The sequence below is a fragment of the Pleurodeles waltl genome, chromosome 5 (genome assembly GCF_031143425.1).
Source record: "Pleurodeles waltl isolate 20211129_DDA chromosome 5, aPleWal1.hap1.20221129, whole genome shotgun sequence".
Lineage (NCBI taxonomy): Eukaryota > Metazoa > Chordata > Amphibia > Caudata > Salamandridae > Pleurodeles > Pleurodeles waltl.
In genome coordinates this window covers 384,815,763-384,834,744 of record NC_090444.1, presented here as the reverse complement: position 1 = coordinate 384,834,744, position 18,982 = coordinate 384,815,763, and the positions used below count along the sequence as shown (strand labels likewise).

The window sequence follows — 18,982 nt, the reverse complement described above, 5'->3', positions numbered from 1 at the left end:
AAGGAGTATAGCTCATCTTTGTTCTTGGGTTGAGAACAATCCACCACTGCTTTAACCAGGCCACGCCTCGGGTAAATATCATCCCTAGACATGGCGCGACCCAGACACTACACTTTTACCTTCCAAAATTCACACTTCTCTTTGTTAACCACTACTACTTTTTCTGAAAAAATTCAGAGAAACTTTTGTAGTCTGTTGTCCTGATCATCCAACCTCTTCTCATATATCAGCACATTATCCTGAAACACTACGACCCCCTTGATGTTTCCCAATACCAGATGCATGATATACTGAAAAACAGAGGCACCAGACACCACCCTAAATGGCATACGATAAAACTGGCATGTGCCAGAAGGTGAATTAAATGCTGTGTAATGCCTGAAAGGTTCTGCCAGTACCACCTGACGACAGGTTGAGTCGATTTTAGAGAACCATTCAGCCTCTCCCAAATCTCCTAACACGTCATTGATCTTAGGCAATGGATGGGAATCTACCCATATTTCCTTGTTGTGACTTCTCAAGTCTACACAAACTCAGATGTCCCAATTATGCTTTTTAGCCACAGCCAAAGGGGATGACCACTAACTAGACTTCCACTGGTAGTTTGACCCCTCTGCTTTGTAAACTAGCAAATTACTTTTCCAAATCATCTGTTAAGCTGAATAGGACTAACCTGACCTTATGCTCAATTGGATAGCACTCTGTTTCACCTTTATCCTATGTTTGAACCCTGATATTATTCCCAGATTGGATGAAAAAAACAGAAGGAAACCCCTGTTCAATAAAGTCTGGCAGTACTAGAACTTGTTCACTAGTGTGAAGTCTAAGCACCAATCCAAACAGACCCTGATGGTACCATCCTAAAATATTTAGCCCCTTTCTAGTAACATACACTTTTCCTTGTATTTTTCAATCTTTGAACTCCAAAATATCCTCAATAAACCCTTCCAGCTCTATCTTCCTGCTTTTGCAGGATACAGGCTACCTGTCTGGAGGAAACAACTTCCTGTCGCCCCATGTACCATTTAACAAATCAGAGGTGACCATCGTAATTCTTGCACCTGAGTTAACTAATAAGCGTAAACGTTTGTCTCCAACTAGTACATCTATGTATGGATCTCCACACTTATCAGGATCTCTCATCACCACATTGTGTTCTGTAACACCCTTTATTTTGTCCTGGAACTCTTTCACAGTCTGGTCTTCTCCTTCCACATAGGACTCCTCCTCCACCACACTGCTCACCTCGGTCCCACATGTAACATTGCTCTGGTACACTTTGGCAAAGTATCCCACCTTTGAGCATTTACTGCATAAAACCATTCTTGCCAGACATCCTTTTCCCCCTGTATTATGCGGGCTATTCCCATATCTAAAATATATGTTGGTTCATTTAAAAATTTTATTTTCAATGTTCTTCACATCTTTTCTTATAGGTTGGCTCCCACCAACCACACTGATAGTTTCTTACACCTCTGTTTGTAAATTCAGTTATCTTATAGACATCTTAGCTAATTCTACGCTCTTGGCAACCTTAATCGCCTCGTCTAATGAGGAAGTAGTTTCTGATAATATGTTTGTCCAAACAATTGCTTATAAACTGACCTCTAATCAGTTGGTCAGTAAATTCTGCATACTGACATTTTGAGCACAACTTCCTCAACACACTAATATATACATCCTCATTTTCCAACGGGGTTTGTGTTCTTTTGAAAAACAAATTCCGCAAAATGACCATGCTAGAATGAATGTCCATCCTCCCTTTCAACTTTTTAACCACCCCTTCACATTCATCTAGTTTGTCACCTTCAACTGCTGGCAGCTCTGGAAGATGTATGAAAATCTCCCTTCCTTCAAAACCCAGGGAATGTAACAGTAAATACTTCTTTCTCTTTACCATGAAATGTGATGCCCCCTTTGCTCCAAGATACATTTCCAATGCATCAAAACACTGGTTCCATGTAATAGCCAGATTGCCCAGTGATTCCCAACTGGTAAAGGTGGATTTACCGATTGCATAATGGGTTAGGATCAAAATATGTTGGGTGGCCATGATACTTGCATTTATATCACCACATCACTGTGCCAAACTAACAGAAAAACTTAGATGCTTAAATCACACCTATGTCCCTAGGCATGCACCCAATCATTAATGAACTAGCCAGGTGTGCGTGTCACAAATGTTCCTTCAAATCAGAGGAACATGCATTTGAATTTGTGTATTAAGCTTGTAAACACAATACTTAAAGAATACACAGAGGGCAGAAACTTTGTATACACGCCGCTCTAATTCCACTTATATAGCCTTTCTGTTGAACCACTGAGCCGACAAGCTATTAGCCTGCTACAAGATGTATGCAGCGGACTGTTCTCAATTGACTGCCAGAATTTATTGTTATTCACCTGTTCCAAAATGTCTGTAATTGTGTCTGTTAAAAAATGGCTGCAAGAACTTATTGTTATTCGCCAATTCTAAAATGTCTGCGCACAATTTCCAAGATGTATGCGGCAGGCTGTTCACATATAGCTGCCAGAACTTATTTTGTTGCCTGTTCCAAAATTCCCTGGCTAATTACTAGTTAGTCAGCAGTAAATGGCTTACTTAGACAGCCTGAATCTTCCGTGACTGTATTATGTCGTTTGTGCTGATTACAGACATGCATCAGCTGTACCCGCGCTTCCTCGTTGATGATGGTCACCATCACACAGAATAGTTGCGTAGGTAGTTGCAATGGCTTCAGCTCATTGCCAAATTCATGCAGTGACAACTTCTCAAACACAAGTAGTTTAACCGCTTGTTTATTCAAAGAGCTGTAACTCATGTAGCCACAGCTACAGTCATCCCACAGGGGACGCTCCAACTGACATCGGTGGAATGTTCTTCATGATATACTCAGCTGTGAAAAGTTACACTATTACATTCTACATACATCATCATAAATTGAAGCACAGCATATTATCTCTTGAAAATTCTCAATTTTTCACCAAGAGTGACAGACCATAATAAGTAAGAGCAAGGACCACTTGTTATTGGCTTGATTATTACTCTCCTCAATACTTTCACAATAGGCAGACAATCAGGCCAACTGTCCCAGTTTGCTCCAGGTCCCTGTCACATGTTCACTGATCCTAGATTGCAGGCATTCAGCAGTAGTTAGTGCTGGCATTAAAAGCAGAGCCAATATCAGTATATCATATAGGGGGTCATTCCGACCCTGGCGTCATGGACCGCCAGGGCCGGGGACGGAGGAAGCACCACCAACAGGCTGGCGGTGCTTCCGGGGCAATTCTGACCGCAGCAGTAAAGCCGCAGTCAGAAAAGGGAAACCGGCGGTTTCCCGCCGGTTTTCCCCTGCCCCAGGGAATCCTCCATGGCGGCGCTGCTTGCAGCGCCGCCATGGGGATTCCGACCCCCTTACCGCCATCCTGTTCCTGGCGGATTTCACCGCCAGGAACAGGATGGCGGTAACGGGTGTCGTGGGGCCCCTGGGGGCCCCTGCACTGCCCATGCCACTGGCATGGGCAGTGCAAGGGCCCCCTAACAGGGCCCCATAAAGATTTTCAGTGTCTGCTTTGCAGACACTGAAAATCGCGACGGGTGGCACTGCACCCGTTGCACCCCTTCGACTCCGCCGGCTCCATTCGGAGCCGGCATCCTCGTAGAAGGGGGTTTCCCGCTGGGCGGCCTTCTGGCGGTCGCCCGCCGGCCCAGCGGGAAAGCCAGAATGGCCGCCGCAGTCTTTTGACCGCGGTGCGGTCATTCGGCGGTTCCCGCTTGGCGGGTGGCGACCGCCGCCCGCCAATGTAGGAGTGACCCCCATAGTGTGCTAATGCTCATTAATAGTAGTTGAGGGCACTGTGATGTATTAAAGGCTGTCACTGTGCTCGAACATGGTAGCACACAACCTGATAAACAAACTGACCACAACATTCAAAGGTTGTAGCAAGATGAATCATCACAATCGACTATCGGTAGGTTTGCAGACTGAGATCGAATTATATTGTTGGTGCACTGGTTCTAACAGCAGCAGATTTCTGTGCATTCCAAATACCTTATTTTGAACTATTTTAATATTGCTTACACACTGAGGCGGTCATTCTCACTCTTTTGGCGACCGCCGCCCGCCATGCGGTTACCGCCATATGGCCGCTCCGCGGTCAAAAGACCGCGGCGGCCATTCTGGCTTTCCAGCTGGGCCGGCCGGCGACCGCCAAAAGAGCGCCCGCCGGCCCAGCGGGAAAGGCCCTGCAACAAGGAAGCCGGCTCCGAATGGAGCCGGCGGAGTTGCAGGGATGTGACGCCGTCGCGATTTTCACTGTCTGCAATGCAGACAGTGAAAATCTTCATGGGGCCCTGTTAGGGGGCCCCTGCACTGCCCATGCCAGTGGCATGGGCAGTGTAGGGGCCCCCAGGGGCCCCACGACACCCGTTCCCGCCATCCTGTTCCTGGCGGTAAGAACCGCCAGAAACAGGGTGGCGGGAAGGGGGTCGGAATCCCCATGGCGGCGCTGCAAGCAGCGCCGCCATGGAGGATTCCCTGGGCCAGGGGAAAACCGGTGGGAAACCACCGGTTCCCCTTTTCTGACCGCGGCTTTACCGCCGCGGTCAGAATAGCCCTGGAAGCACCGCCAGCCTGTTGGCGGTGCTTCCGTGGTCCCCGGCCCTGGCGGTCATGGACCGCCAGGGTCGGAATGACCCCCTGAGTCCCACAAGGATGCATCAATTTATATTTTTGGGAGGGGGTATTTATATAATGGTGATGCCAATGGTGTTTACAGTCATTTGACGAGTGCATACTACAAAGACAGCTTCATTTGTATTGTTTAGGATGTCACTAGGGAAATATCAGAGAAAAACTGACAGATCCTGTACAGTGTAAAATATTGTTTTGTCACCACAACAAGTCAAGACTACACTGAACAACTACTATTTACAAGAGTGACTGTTTGATATACTTTTTTTGTTTCTTCAGGTGTGTTGAGCTCGATTGTTGGGATGGAAAAGGTGAAGACCAAGAACCTATAATAACTCACGGAAAAGCGGTGTGCACAGATATTTTATTTAAAGTAAGTTTTACAAACGTTATAGGATGTTTTCAGATTAAGTAACTGTAAATATGTGGTATTGTATGATAAGTTCTTAAAATGCCATGAAGTTTGATTGTGAACAACTGCTGCAGAAAACATTCAAATGATATCATCATAATTGTTGTATTTATGAATCTGTGCTACAAGGAAGAAAATGGCATATATTTCCAGTATATCGGATAAGGTAATTGTAAAGCACACTCATATGTAATTCGAGTGTTGGTCAAATGCAGTTTTTTGTCTGCTAATTTAAGACAGGTTGTTTTGTATGCTACATGACAAGCATATTTCTTTGAATTCATCTTAGAGATGGATTCATGGACCTGTGTCTGAAGTGGCAATACCATACCTGGTAAATGTCAATTTTACTTGGTGAATTATTATGACTTCTGTTTCAGTACGAATGAAGCTGATAACTGAAGTTGCTGAAGTGTGTGTTTTACAGCTTTACCAACAACCTGGTGTCTTCCACCCGTGTTCTCTGTCTGATTAAAGCAGGCAGAATCTTCAAGTGAATTGTCCAAACAGACCAAAGGAGACTGAGGTGGTCATTCTGACTTTGGTGGTCTTTACCTAAGACCGCTGTGTAAGCGGCCACCGAAAGACCACCTGTGATGGCAGTCTGAAGACCGCCGCATTACGAGTCACCAACACAATTCCACCCAAAATGTTCCCAAAAAACGAAACCGTCAGCAGAAACGGCGGCGTGAAGGAGGCGTCTGCACCACCAGCACTGCAACGCCAAAACATCCCGCCTGCTAAAAAACGATACACAAATCTGCACCGTGCTCTCAACACGGCGCTAATCCATTGGCGGTCTGAACCGCCGCGAGAAAAAAGGCACTTCCACCAGAACACTGCACCACATTGGACAATACCATTACCCAACACCTGAGACACATACACACACCTGACCACAGCACTACAAAACACCCCCACACACATAACCAGAACCCTTTGTACCCAGAAACTATGTGAGAGCGAGATAGGAGCACACTGAAAGAAGGCACTGCACCTAGATATCACAGGGACCTTCACACTGAACATGCATCACATAACACACCACTGCACACAAACACCACAAATCACACGTGCATACCATTACCCAAACTCACACCAACAAACAGCAAACCCAGCATCCCTGCACAGCACACACCCCCACCCACAACACAACCACCATGGTACCACAAAAAAAAACAGATTCACAGACGAGGAGCTGAGGGTAATGGTTGTCGAAATCGTCAGAGTGGAGCCTCAACTGTTTGGAGCAGAGGTCCAGCAGACATCCATTTCCCGGAAAAACGACTTAATGCAGAGGATAGTCGTCAGTGTGAGCATTGTGGGGAACCATCCACGCACAAGGGAGGACATTAGGAAGAGGTGGAACGACCTACGGGGGAAGGTACAGCCCATGGCTTCCAGGCACCAAATCGCCGTGATGAAGGCTGGTGGTAGGCCCCCACCGCCTCCCCCATAATTGTCATTGTGGGAGAAGAAGGTCTTGGCCATCCTACACCCAGAAGGGCTGAAGGGAATACCTAGTGGACTGCACACAGGTAAGTCAACTACACACCCCGGCCAACATGTCCCTGGCACATCATGTACCCCCACCATCCTCTCACCCCCTCACACCACCCTAACGTGCACAAACCCACCATAGATCCAATACCCACCCTTGCATGCCAGAGCTCCCTACTGGAACCATTCCCCTAGAGCCCCACCTAGTGCATGGATACCCCACACTGCAGCAGGTACTACAACTACCACAATGCAACACTCCCTACCCTTGCAATACTGCTACATCCACTTCACATCTGTGAACTTGCATGTTAAACCGTCACTACCCTTCACCAAAAAGTGAAATGCACATCAGTACATGGCAATGACATTATCATAATATTAACTGTTCCCCAAAATAGGCCCATTGCAACATTCCACTGATGGAAACACAAGCAGTGGTCTAGTAACTGTCAATGCCATTACTGCCCTGCAAATCCAGTCAATGATGGCATGCAACCATTTGTATCACTTCTACAATACCATCATGTGGCAAAATACCTCTCATTACACAGGTCTCCCAAGTACTGCCACACAGCAGAGGAGGCCATTGACAGAAAGCCCAGGCCTGGAAGAAGGTCCAATATAGGTGGGCTCCCCTGAATGTCTGGATATGGATGACAAACCTGGCCCATTAGGCATGTGTGGTCAGTCCACCACCACCAGCCTAACCCTGCCCACAACTGAAACAACCTCCCCTGTGGCATCCATTGCACAGCAGAGCCCACCTTCCCAAACCTGTGTCCCAAGGTCACATAAATCATCAGTGTGCCCCACAGGACAGGGTCAGAAGTCAACGGTGCAAACCGTAGACAATGACAGTCCTGGTGTCAGTAGGAGGGGGAACACTGCACAAGGGGCACAGTCACAGGGGGCAAGGGCCAGTGGGATGGCAATTGTGGGCCAAGGGATGAGGCAGACACAGGACATGACTGGCCAGGAGGCCGTCTCCAGAGTCCTGGGAGCCTACCAGCAATCCCAGGACAAGAAGGGCCAGATACTGACCACCTTGCAGGACATCCAATGGCTGCAGGGGGGAATACCACCAGGAGGCAATTCGGCAGTGGCAGGTATTCAATGCCACCATGATCTCCATATTAGGGGAGTTCAAGGAACTGAACAAATATCCTGCAGATATCCTCCACCCAACAGCAGGCCTCATCCAGTAGTCAGTCACACCACTGCCCTCAACATCAGCACCTGCTACTGGGATGGAGGACCAGCAGAAGGACCCAGAGGCCACCAGCACCCCTGCCCCTGCAGATGAGGGACCCCCATAAAAGAGGTCACCCATCCAGACATCCTGCTGGACCTGAGGCAAAGACCAATCCCTATACCAGGAAGTGATCCCTCTTCTAAACTGTCACCCTTGTATACCACTCTGATCTTCACCTAGACCCTTACCCCACTCCTCTGGACTGTGATGTTATACACTAAATAAATACCAATTATCACAAGTCATGGTGCACGTCTCTTCATTGTTTGTAGTGGCAATTCTGGTTACAAGAAACAAATATATACACATGTTGGCACTACAATAATATGTAAGTGACAGATATAGTGGGATACTCCAGCAGGTGTGTAAGTACATCCATATTGTAGTAACATCCAGTGTCAATGATGCCAACAGGCAATTCAGTAATCAGCTTCGAAACAGAGATGTCACCTGAAGAGGGAAAATGAAATGGAATTAGGCACAATGTTGTAAGGTATGTAATCCACAGTCATAAATCCACTGCAGTTGAACACAAACTGGAGCTATGATACCACATATGTAAGGACCTGCTTTGTCCCTCACACACGTGTGTAGGACAGGAAAGATGTCACATAGGTGAAATCCTCTACTATTCCCCTCCCTGAGTAGCCAGGAACAGGTAGTTGCCACGTAGCATCTGACAATGATGTATGACATGCCTACACAGCAGGACAAGACTGATAAATCCCTCTTATATTTACCCAAACAGGCAGGCTGAGGACTCTCTGGTACAACCATAAGGACCTACAGTAATGGCACCAACATTCCACACATGTCACTAGCAGCAATGCATTTCCACTACCCCTCATGGTAAGTCAGCTACCTTTCAGGGTTAGAAACCAAGATGGAAGGCTGTAGTCCCCAGACACACACCTTGATGCTTGCAAAATCTGGGTACAGACTGGCATTAACAATGCATATTACCAGTGCAGATGACAAACAAATCACATTTACCTGTTCATCATTGAAAGTAGTGACTAATCAGGTCAGTCCTGTTGTCATGTGCCTTATCCTTGTCTGCCTCCTCCTCAGCATCAGAGTCATCATCCTCATACACTGCTCCAGCATTAATGTCCCCCTCCTCCAACAGTGGGATGTGCCTTTTGGGGGCCAGGTTATGGAGCATGCAGCAGGCAACAAAGATCTTGCAGACCTTCCCTGCTCGGTATTGTAGAGCACCACCGGACACATGGAGGCAACAAAATCTAGCTTTCAAGAGACTGAAAGTCCTCTCAGTCACTCCCCTGGTCCGGCCATGTGCCTCATTGTACCTGTTCTCCCCTCCTGTAGTTGGACGTCTAACAGGTGTCAGGAGCCAGGGCAGGTTGGGGGTATCCGGAGTCACCTGTGTGGGAAAGGGGACATTACTATTGGTAACTATGCTAGGTAGAGTGCCGACTGTGTAGGGAGGGGTACACACGTCTGACATGGAGAGCAGTACACATACCTATGAGCCAGGCCCTTTCTCCCTGTAGCTGTGACATCAATGCAGGGACAGTGCTGTCCCTCAGGACGTAGGAATCATGTACTAATCCAGGGAATTTTGCATTTACATATGTTATGTACTCATGAGCAAGACACACCACTTGTACAATGAGCAAATATGTACTCTTCCGGTTTCTCTGGACCTCTTCATTGGCCCTCAGAGGTACCAAGGCGATGTGAGTCCCATCAATGGCCCCCGGTTACATGTGGGACATTTGATGTATTGTAGACGTCTGCTTTAACAGTGGCCAATTCTGCATGTTGTGGGAACCTAATGTACCTGTTCACATGCGTGAGTAGGGCATCCAGCACATCCTGCAACACCTCACTGAACTGGGGCTGTGACATCCCACATTAACCTGAAAAGAGCCAATCACCAGAAATTTGAGAACTGACAACACCTGGACTGTTGGAGGGATGGCATGGGGATTTTTCGAAGCCGGCAGGAGGTCTGGCTTCAACTGGGTGACCTCTTCACTAAAGCACAAAGGGTTCAGTCAGTAGGTCAGGATAATGTGGCACTCTTCCATGGTTTCAAGATCTTCGAGTGGCTGGTAAACTGGTGCATTCCTCATCACTCCATTTTGGCAATATCTAGGCAAGGAGACAAACAACAATCTGGAAACCTCTCACAATGTTGTGCACCAAGTATGACATACAACAATCACAAAGTATCGTTCATGTAAGTTGGCTGTCATGTTGTGGGAAGACACATTACTCCACACTCCATTCCCAACCAGACAATGCCACATAATCCCTGTGACAATGGATGTGTACAGGACATGTAAAACATACACCTTCCATGTGTTCCACCATACAGATTATAAATACTGACAAATGTAGTGGCAAGTGTGGTGATGTCACCAGACACTCACTACAAATGTGATTATCAACAAAGTGTAATCTAAATGAATCAATTTGTGATGATATGCAGGTAATGACGCAGTGTGAACCCAGAAAAGTCATGTTACAAACTAAAATGGCATCCGCCAGTCCTGCATGCATTGGACAGATAGAGGTGACCTCATTCCGCCGGCGGCAGTCGTCATGGCAGAAAGTGGTTGGAACCGCCATGCAACTCCTCATTGGATAACATTGACGTCTGTGGTAGACTATGACCAATAACGATCACCGCCGGCGGTGACGGTCATGACTGCTGCGGTCGTAACTGCCATTTTGTGTGGGCCAGCTCACTTGACTGCTGGCATTTGGGTAAGTAAGACCTCCACATTGTGTGCTGCTGTGTCCTGAATCTTGGAGCAGCAATGGCATGCACTGCACGGTATAGAGCCCAAGCCTTCACAAGTGAGGAGCTGGAGAAACTAGCGGAAGGGGTTCTACCCCTGTAAGGGATTGTTGTACAGTGCTCCATGGCAACAGGTCAGTACAACGTCCTTTGTCCCACATGTCGGGTGGGTGTTTGACAATGAATGTGTGTACACATTGACATGTTATGACTCATTAGGGTCTTCTGCATGCACATGATTTCTGTGGTATATTGGCAATGTGCATGGTCCGTGTATTTTGTGTGTCGCCAAAGGTTGCAGCTGTATTGGTATTATTGGTATTATTACATCATGTCCCCATTTTCAGAATGTTTCCCATAGATGTCAGTGCCCACCAGAAGCGGTGGGGGGCCTGAGACGCTGGTCCCAGAAGACCGCAGAGGCACAGCTGGGGAAGGCCTCCTAACGTGGAAGGGGTGCCTGTCAGCCTGACCCCCCTAATGGCCCGCATACTGGCAGTGGCCTACCCAGAGTTGAATGGGCGCCTGAGGGCAGCACAGCAGCCACAAGGAGGGAAGTGTAGACTGTTAGATAACTTCTGCATGGTTGTGTACTGTGACCCTCACTGGACTTGGGATTTACGTGGTCAGATGAGATTTAGGGAGTGTACAGTCCTATTTGTCACACCAATCATGTAGGAGTGTGACACGTTAGCTATATAGAGCCATGCAGGAACAGAATTGGTTGTACTGTAACACACATTCAGCTGTACGTATGGGTCGCTCTAATGTTTTATCATGTCAGTGGCTGCATGCTCCATCTCTGCGTGTACTGTAGTAGTACAAGGTGATCATATTGGCACTGTATTTGGGTAACAATACGTATGTTTTGTTAACATTGCAATTGCTTCAATTGTAACAACAGTAGACCTCTGTACTACATGTACTCCACACATTCCTATCAATTTGTTTGTGTGCATAATTCCTCTGAGCTCAGATTTGTTTCATCTTGTAATAGATGATGTGGCTGAGTATGTTCTTGGGTGGAATTGTTGGATCAGTTATTTAGCCAGTTGACAGGCATGTAGTCGTTTTCAATGAGGTGTATAGGCTGCAGGGTTGATGTGACCGCTGATAAGTTTGGGTATTGCTTGCATGGCTCTATTGTTATTGATTGCAAAATGGTCTTTTGTTTACCCGGCATGGGCTAATTTATGTATTGTTTGTATGTGAAGTGAATGTGTGGGTTATCACCATTTCCTCCCTTTCTGTTTCTCCCACCCTCCTTCTCCCTCCACCTCTGTCTATGTGTGCATTAGCATCATCTGGCGAAGGAGGAAGGGCACCGGCGAGTGGGGATGCAGCAGCCCACGGGACCCAGGAGCCTGGCACCAGCAAAGCCCAGGGGACCAGTGGAACGGACGGTGAGGGGAGAACCACGGGGGAGACAGGAGCAACCACCACATTAGATTCTGATTCCTCCTCCAATGGCGGCTCCCTGGCTGTGGCGGACCCATCTGGGACCACCCCAACACCATCCTTGTCCGCCACCCCTCTTACCAGCACCGTCCTCCCTGTAGCTCCCCACCCAGTTGCCCGTGCCCGCTCACCCAGGAGGATGGGCATCTCCTTCGCCGCAGGCACCTCTGCCCCTGCCCCGTTCAGCCTGCTGCCCTCAGTGAGGAGGCTATTGACCTCCTGAGGTCCATCTCTGTGGGGAAGACAGCCTTTGTGAATGCCATCCAGGGACTGGCATCCCAGATGCAGCAGTCCAATGCATTCCTGAAAGGCATTCACAATGCCTTGTCTGGCCTACAGAGATCATTTGAGGCCCTGGCCTCCTCGTTGATGGCAGCCAGTGTCCCTTCATCTTCTGTCCACCCTACCTGTTCCCAATCCACAATCCCTCTACGAACACCCATCCAGGGCACACATACAGACCAGCATACATCCACTACAACAGACAAGGTGCTCAAATACAGACATAAGCATCAAAAAACAAACCCACCGGCATGCACGCATACAACACACATCTACATACACAACAACAGACACTTCCCCCACCACCTCCTCCGTTAAAGTCACATCTCCACTCACGCCTGCCAGCACAGCATCATCACACACTTGTCCTGCTAGCATTCCTGTAATACCCTCAATCACCACAACAGCAGACTAACAGACACCAACCCCATACACCACATCTTCACTCACAACTATCTTCTCTGCCACCTGCAGCACATCCACCTCACTTTCACACACCACCCCAATAGTCACTCACACATCTACCATTCCCTCTCCCTGCATATCTACCCCCTCCTCCCAATGAATGCACACGCACCCACTCACCCTCCCAACATTCTCCCAGCCAGACATGCACACATTGCACACACCAGCATCCACTTACAGCACACCAAAATGTCAGACGAGCATTCCCTCTGCCTCCACTCGCAATCCTCAATCATGTGACAGCCACATGAACCTAAAAAAGTCTTCCTTGCTGCCCTTGACCTCTTCCCTACTCCCCTCCCACCCCGTGTTGCCCCTAAACGTCGTGCCCGCTTGCCCCTCCCAGGCTGTTCTACTTCCCATTCCTCGGGTGCCCCTCTATGGTGTTTCCCCTGCTCCTCCACCCAGCAAGAAATCCACCCCTCCCAGAACAAAAGTCCCCCCTCCCAAGCCCAAACCGAGACATGCCCCTGGCAAATCTAAGCCACCCTCGCCACCCATAAACACCTGAGGTGCCTGCCTGTCCCATTGATGCCCCCATGCCGTCGAGGCCTAATTGCTGTCAGGAGTCAAGTTGGGCCATTGATATAGGGACAATGTGCCCTGCATTTCAGGACATTGGACTTGCCATTTGGCACATTTTATATATAGGTACTTGTTATATGTTGTCTATAAATACATCTGGGCACATTGCTGTGTTTGGCAAGTTGAGATGCTTGTGCTGGTTTCCTTCTACATGGTGCTGTGACATCTGTGTGCAAAGGTGTGTGTGGTGTGTGTATGGGTTGTGTCTGTTGCATGCGCTAGGTAGGTAGGTTGGGCCATGTGCATGTTGTTATGTGTCTCACTGCTTGCTTGTGGGATTGTATGGGGTGTTCTGTGCGTCCGTGTGTGTGGTGCTGCATCTGTGGATTTCCTTGTAAGTTGTTTGTACGTGACATACCACCTGTGTCATTGTTTGGATGTGTGTTCACTGTTGTTGATTGTGTGTCATTGCTACATACAGTTTATGGTGTGTGTGTATGTGTGGTCTTGCACAACGTGCCTGCATATGCCTGCGTTGAGGTATTTGTGGTCTAGTTGTTGTTGTGTGGTTATGGGGTATGTTGGTGGTGTTTGTGTGTATTGTGCTGTATGTTTGGCATGTGTCTGCTTGGCTTTGTGTGTGTATCGGGTACTTGGCTTTGAAGTATTTTGTGTGTGCCTGTGTGTCGCCTTCACTGTCTGTGTGGGTAGTTTGTGTTATGTGTGGGAGTGTATCACTGCCATTTCCTCCACTCTGTGCTAGGCGTACTTACGGTTATTGTCTTGATCGTTGTCGCTGGCCCTGAAGGTGTATGGCGAGAGACAACGCTGGGAAGACTAGCAGTTCATTTGCCATGGCGGCTGCCGACACGTCTCTGTGCCAGGAGGTGGGTGTCCCCTTTTGTACTTTCTGTTTCCACCAGGTTTTTCTACACGACCAGCCCGTCCCTGGTATCCTGGTGGTATGGTGACTCAGAGGCGGGACATTTGTTTCCACCAGACTGAAGTTGCCTGCCCCCACCGGATGCTGCTCATTGGCGGTACTGGCGGTAAGTTGTCTGTGTTGCGTTGGGTTCACTGCCTTACTCGTTATGTGGTGGTCTGCATCACTACCCTGTCGGTGGTCATAACACCACCGCTGGCGTGGCAGTCAGGTTACCCCCAAACTCGGAATGACCACCTGAGACACTGCTTCCGTACATGCACTTTTTCCAGGGTGCTTTTTACAGACCTGACTTGACTAAACATGCCATTTTGGATTTAGGATCTTTACTCACAGAGAATGTACATAACACACCATTTGACTCCTGTTGCCTACCCTCAACTAAGCAAATACTGACTTTGGGGTGTCACAGGTCCATATACTCATTGTATAAAAAATCTTAAAGTGAAACTTATGAATTACCAGTTATCATAGTAGTATTCCCAGCACCCCCATTAATTCCTTATTTCTGAGGGACCTCAGGGTCCAACTTGTGGTCCCATGGGCCTCACCCACCCCTAAGTTACTAATAACCCTTTTATCACTAACGCCATGGGTTGGTTACCCTGGAGGATTAAAATGGGGCATGTAGCTAAGCCCTTGGTGCGCCATTTAAAAGGTGTGATAGGACCACCAAATCCTGAGTAATCTAGTGGCCAATATATATGCTGAATGTAATTCATTGTCAAATTGCTTCCCTATGGAAGAATTAGTGTCATTTTCTAGGATCACTGCCTTAAATATGTGCCCAGAAGTGAAGCATGGTCATCACTGATGTAGCAAGTTAGAATATTAGTCTAGGAGTGAGTGGCTACTGTCTTGGTGGGACCTATGAAGAAGCTGCATCTAAAAGGCCTGAACAATCGGACTTGATATGCAGGTTTCTATGAGGAATTCCTGGTTCACACTCAGCAGCTTAGCATAAACAGGAAGGCCCTTCTCAAATAAAATCCATGCGATGTGTGTAAAATAAAAATATATTATGCAGCATATACCAGCAAAATGTATATTTTAATGACAGAAAACAATATAAGTTAATGACATACAGTAAGAAAGAAGAAGATGTTAGAGGGGATTAATGCGGGTGTGGGGAGGCAGTAATCAGTTAAGGAAGCATGTAGTGTGTGGGGAAAGATCATTTTGTACATCTGTTGCAGTTGTAGCAAATCATTTGCTACCTAGTCTTTTTATTTGCCATTTGGTGGTATAGATTGGTCCCAGTTGGAGCAGAGTCCACACACACAGATCAGTCTGGCAATTGGCATCTTTATGGTGAATTGTTTGGTATTGCGGCAGAGAAAATTTCTGCCCATCCAATTAGTCATGGCTAGAGCGCATGGAGGGATGGTTTTTGTGCATGGTCCATATTAATGTAGGCCAATTACTCTTTGTGTTTCATTAGAGTGCATGTGAAATTTTAGACTGTAAGAAGAAATTATGTCACCTAGTGATCACATATAGCTTTTGAAAAATAGTGGGGGAGTGTTGAGACAGTGCCCAGCTTGTCAGGAAACTTTGCACCCTCCTGACACTCTGCACCTCCAGCCGCAGAAGGCAAATATCACTGGGGCAAGCTGAAGGAATGTCAAGTTCCAACAGAGTCACTATAATTCATCTGTGTAGTCTATAGCTTCCTGTGTCTCAGAACCTTCTGCTCACTTCGGCATCAGGATGGAAGTCCCACAAGGGCAAGCTGTCTTTCTTTTCAGGATCTTGAACAATTTTAATCCTTGGGTCTCTTGTAGCATATTCTCCTTTACAGTAATAATGCTAGACCGGGATCGCTGAATCGTTTCACCCAGCATGTAAGGATGTGAAAACAGTAGGAATCAAACTTAAACAATCAATTAAATTCACAGTATGAATTGTTTAGCCACACAAAGATACTCCAAGCTGAAATAAAGTTCAAGGTTTTTTTATTACAGGTTAATGCTTAAGGTGACATAAATAATTCTCAAAACAGGACTATAAAAATACAAAAACATGATAGGCTTCCCAAACCTCCTAAAGAAATTCAGACAGACTAACATCAAAACCATTAGACACTCAATGACAGCAACACAAAAGAGCAATACAAAAATCTGAGAAGATGAAACATGTGCTGCTTAGGTCTGTTAGTCATTTAGCTTGTTCTAAGCCTGCAATTTCTAGTAGCCTAAGCAAGGGGAAACCCTAAGAGTGTGCAAATCTATTAAACATGTGCTGAGACAGCAACATGTGGGCAAAAAGCACAAAAAGGATTAAAATAATTTGGGAAAAGGAAATCTGGGGAACCAAGAAACTAAGAATGACAAAAGAATAGGCAAAAGGGGAGGCCGTTAGCATTTCAGAAGCACCATTGAGAGGCTTCTAAGTCTCAGCATGGCATTTCAAAGGGCAAAGGGTAGAGAGGGCTAACCCTCTTGAGTTCCAAGGGCTTCAGCAAGCAGTGAGGAATAGACTGATTCTCTTCGGGGTCTGGAGTGGGGCTCTGCTCTGCTGCAAATCCATTTAAGGGGAACGGTATATTAAAGTTCACAGGGCAAGATCACCCATATAAAGTAAAGGTGAAAAGTCCAATGGCAAACAGTCATATGATTCAGACTGCAACACCAGTGAGACTTCTCAGGATCTTCACGTGAACTGTTTCCATCTGTACTCTTCCATGCAAGTTTGAAACATTTTATTTAAATATTTATTCCACAGTTCCTGAATCTTTGGGTGTCACAGTTTAGCTCACAAGCCTGCTATGCATAAAACAATAAGATATCTATTTCCAACCTAGCTTTCTCATGAGAACGATATCTGAAAAGAAAGTTCATGTTAGCAAGAATGACTAAACATTTTCTGCACAGTCACAAAGCAGGACCTTGAAGGCCTCACTTAGGTTAATGCAAATGAATTAAATCAGCACATTAATTTATGCGTTTAATATACATTTAGCATTTCTAGACCTTAAATTCGTTATTGATTGGCTACTAGACTTGCTCCTGCCACAACAAATTTAGATCAAAAATACTCTGTTAACCCTTTCATGTAACTACAATGCATTACTGCATCCTGTACAATTGCATGCTACTTTTAAAATGTTTCTTACATAAATCTAGTATCATTTTAATCCAGACGGTTAGTTAACATCATGAATTATGTCCTTAAGGCAAATTAATTCTTTAAACATGAAGTTAAAAGACTGTACCACATTACTTTCAGGCTACTGACCTAGAGTGAATGCACTTTAATAGGGCTTTTCAGTGCACCACTTTACAATTAAACTATCAGTACTTTGCTTAACATAATGCATAAACTGTCACATATATATGATGGGCAGTACTAATATTTCTGCTGTATCAGGTCAATTGGCAACAGGAATCAAAATTCAAGATGGAGCTGAAAAATGTTCTCTACTACATGGCAGGAATGTACGAAGTCTTCACACCTCTTCAAATCCAGGCAGATTCTCTACTTGTTGAGGGTTAAATAAAATAGATTAAAGAGCATATCATTCAGCCACTGATGATGAGGCCTTGGAGTCTCTTAAAAACATTCCCATTCTACCCACACCCATTCTTTCAGAAGAGTGAAAATGCTATCCCAGTGTTTCAGGCATACAAGATCAAAAGGTATACACCCCTGTCTTAATTGTGTTGAGTTCTCTTCCACCTCCCTACCAGATATAGGCCCTCATTCTGACCTTGGCGGTCTTTTCGCAAGACCGCTGAGTTACCGCCGCGGTGAAGACCGCCGACCGCGGCGGTGTGCCGCTGTGCGCATTCTGACCGCTGGGAGCGTTCCGCCGGAAAACCGCCAGCAGCCACACTGGCGGTCGGCGGGAAAGTGGAGACTGGTCAACCTCCACCGCCACGCCAGCAGAACACCGCCCACAGAATTACGACCCACATTTCTGTGTGGCGGTCTTCTGTTGGCGGTCTTCTGTTGGCGGTCACCTCCCCATGGCTCCCGTCGCCTCCCGGAGGACCAACGCACAAGGTAAGTTGATCGTCCGTGAGGGGAGGGGGTGGGGGGGTGTTGTGTGATGTGGGCGTGCATGGGGGTGTGCGTGTGAGTGTGTAGAGGGGGTGTGTGAGTGCGTGTATGCGGGCGGGGGGTGCTGCTGTGTCTATGGGTAATGTGTGCTGTTCGGCAGGTGCGCATGTCGGCATGTATGTGTGCGGGTATGTGTCCCCGTTGTGTATGTGTGTGTAGGGGGTGTGTATATGTGCATGTTGGGGGTGTGTGCATGTCGCGGTACATGTATGTGCATGTCGGGGTGGGGGTGGGGAGGGGGTTCGTACCACCTCTGGGGGGTGGCAGGGGGGTGGAGGGTGTGGGGGGAGGACTCGGGTGGGTAGTGGGGGGTGGGGGAGACCCCTATCAGTGCCAGGGAAGGAATTCCCTGGCCCCGATAGTGCTTACCGCCATGGTTCGCACGGCGGTTCCCGCCCGCAAGAAACCGCGGCGGTAGGCAGGGTCATAATACCCTTGGCGGTCTTGGGACGACCGCCGGGCCGGAGTGCGCAAACTCCAGCCCCGCGGTCATGACCGCCGCGGCGGTCGGAGTGGAGAAGTAGCGGTCGGTCGCGGCGGGGACCGCCGCGGTCAGAATGCCATTTTTAATACCGCTGGTCTGTTCGCGGTCCGACCGCCGTCTCTCCGCCGACCG

The 18,982-nt window shown here is 47.4% G+C and overlaps 1 protein-coding gene across 5 annotated transcripts in view; it reads left to right on the top strand.

Moving 5' to 3' along the window:
- Positions 1 to 18,982, top strand: part of PLCB4 (phospholipase C beta 4) — a 985,968-nt gene that overhangs the window by 619,095 nt on the left and 347,891 nt on the right. For all 5 annotated transcript variants that reach the window (XM_069234144.1, XM_069234142.1, XM_069234140.1 and 2 more), the window contains one exon: positions 4,974 to 5,067. In XM_069234144.1, the coding sequence (XP_069090245.1) occupies positions 4,974 to 5,067 (94 nt within the window). The remainder of the gene's footprint in view (positions 1 to 4,973; positions 5,068 to 18,982) is intronic.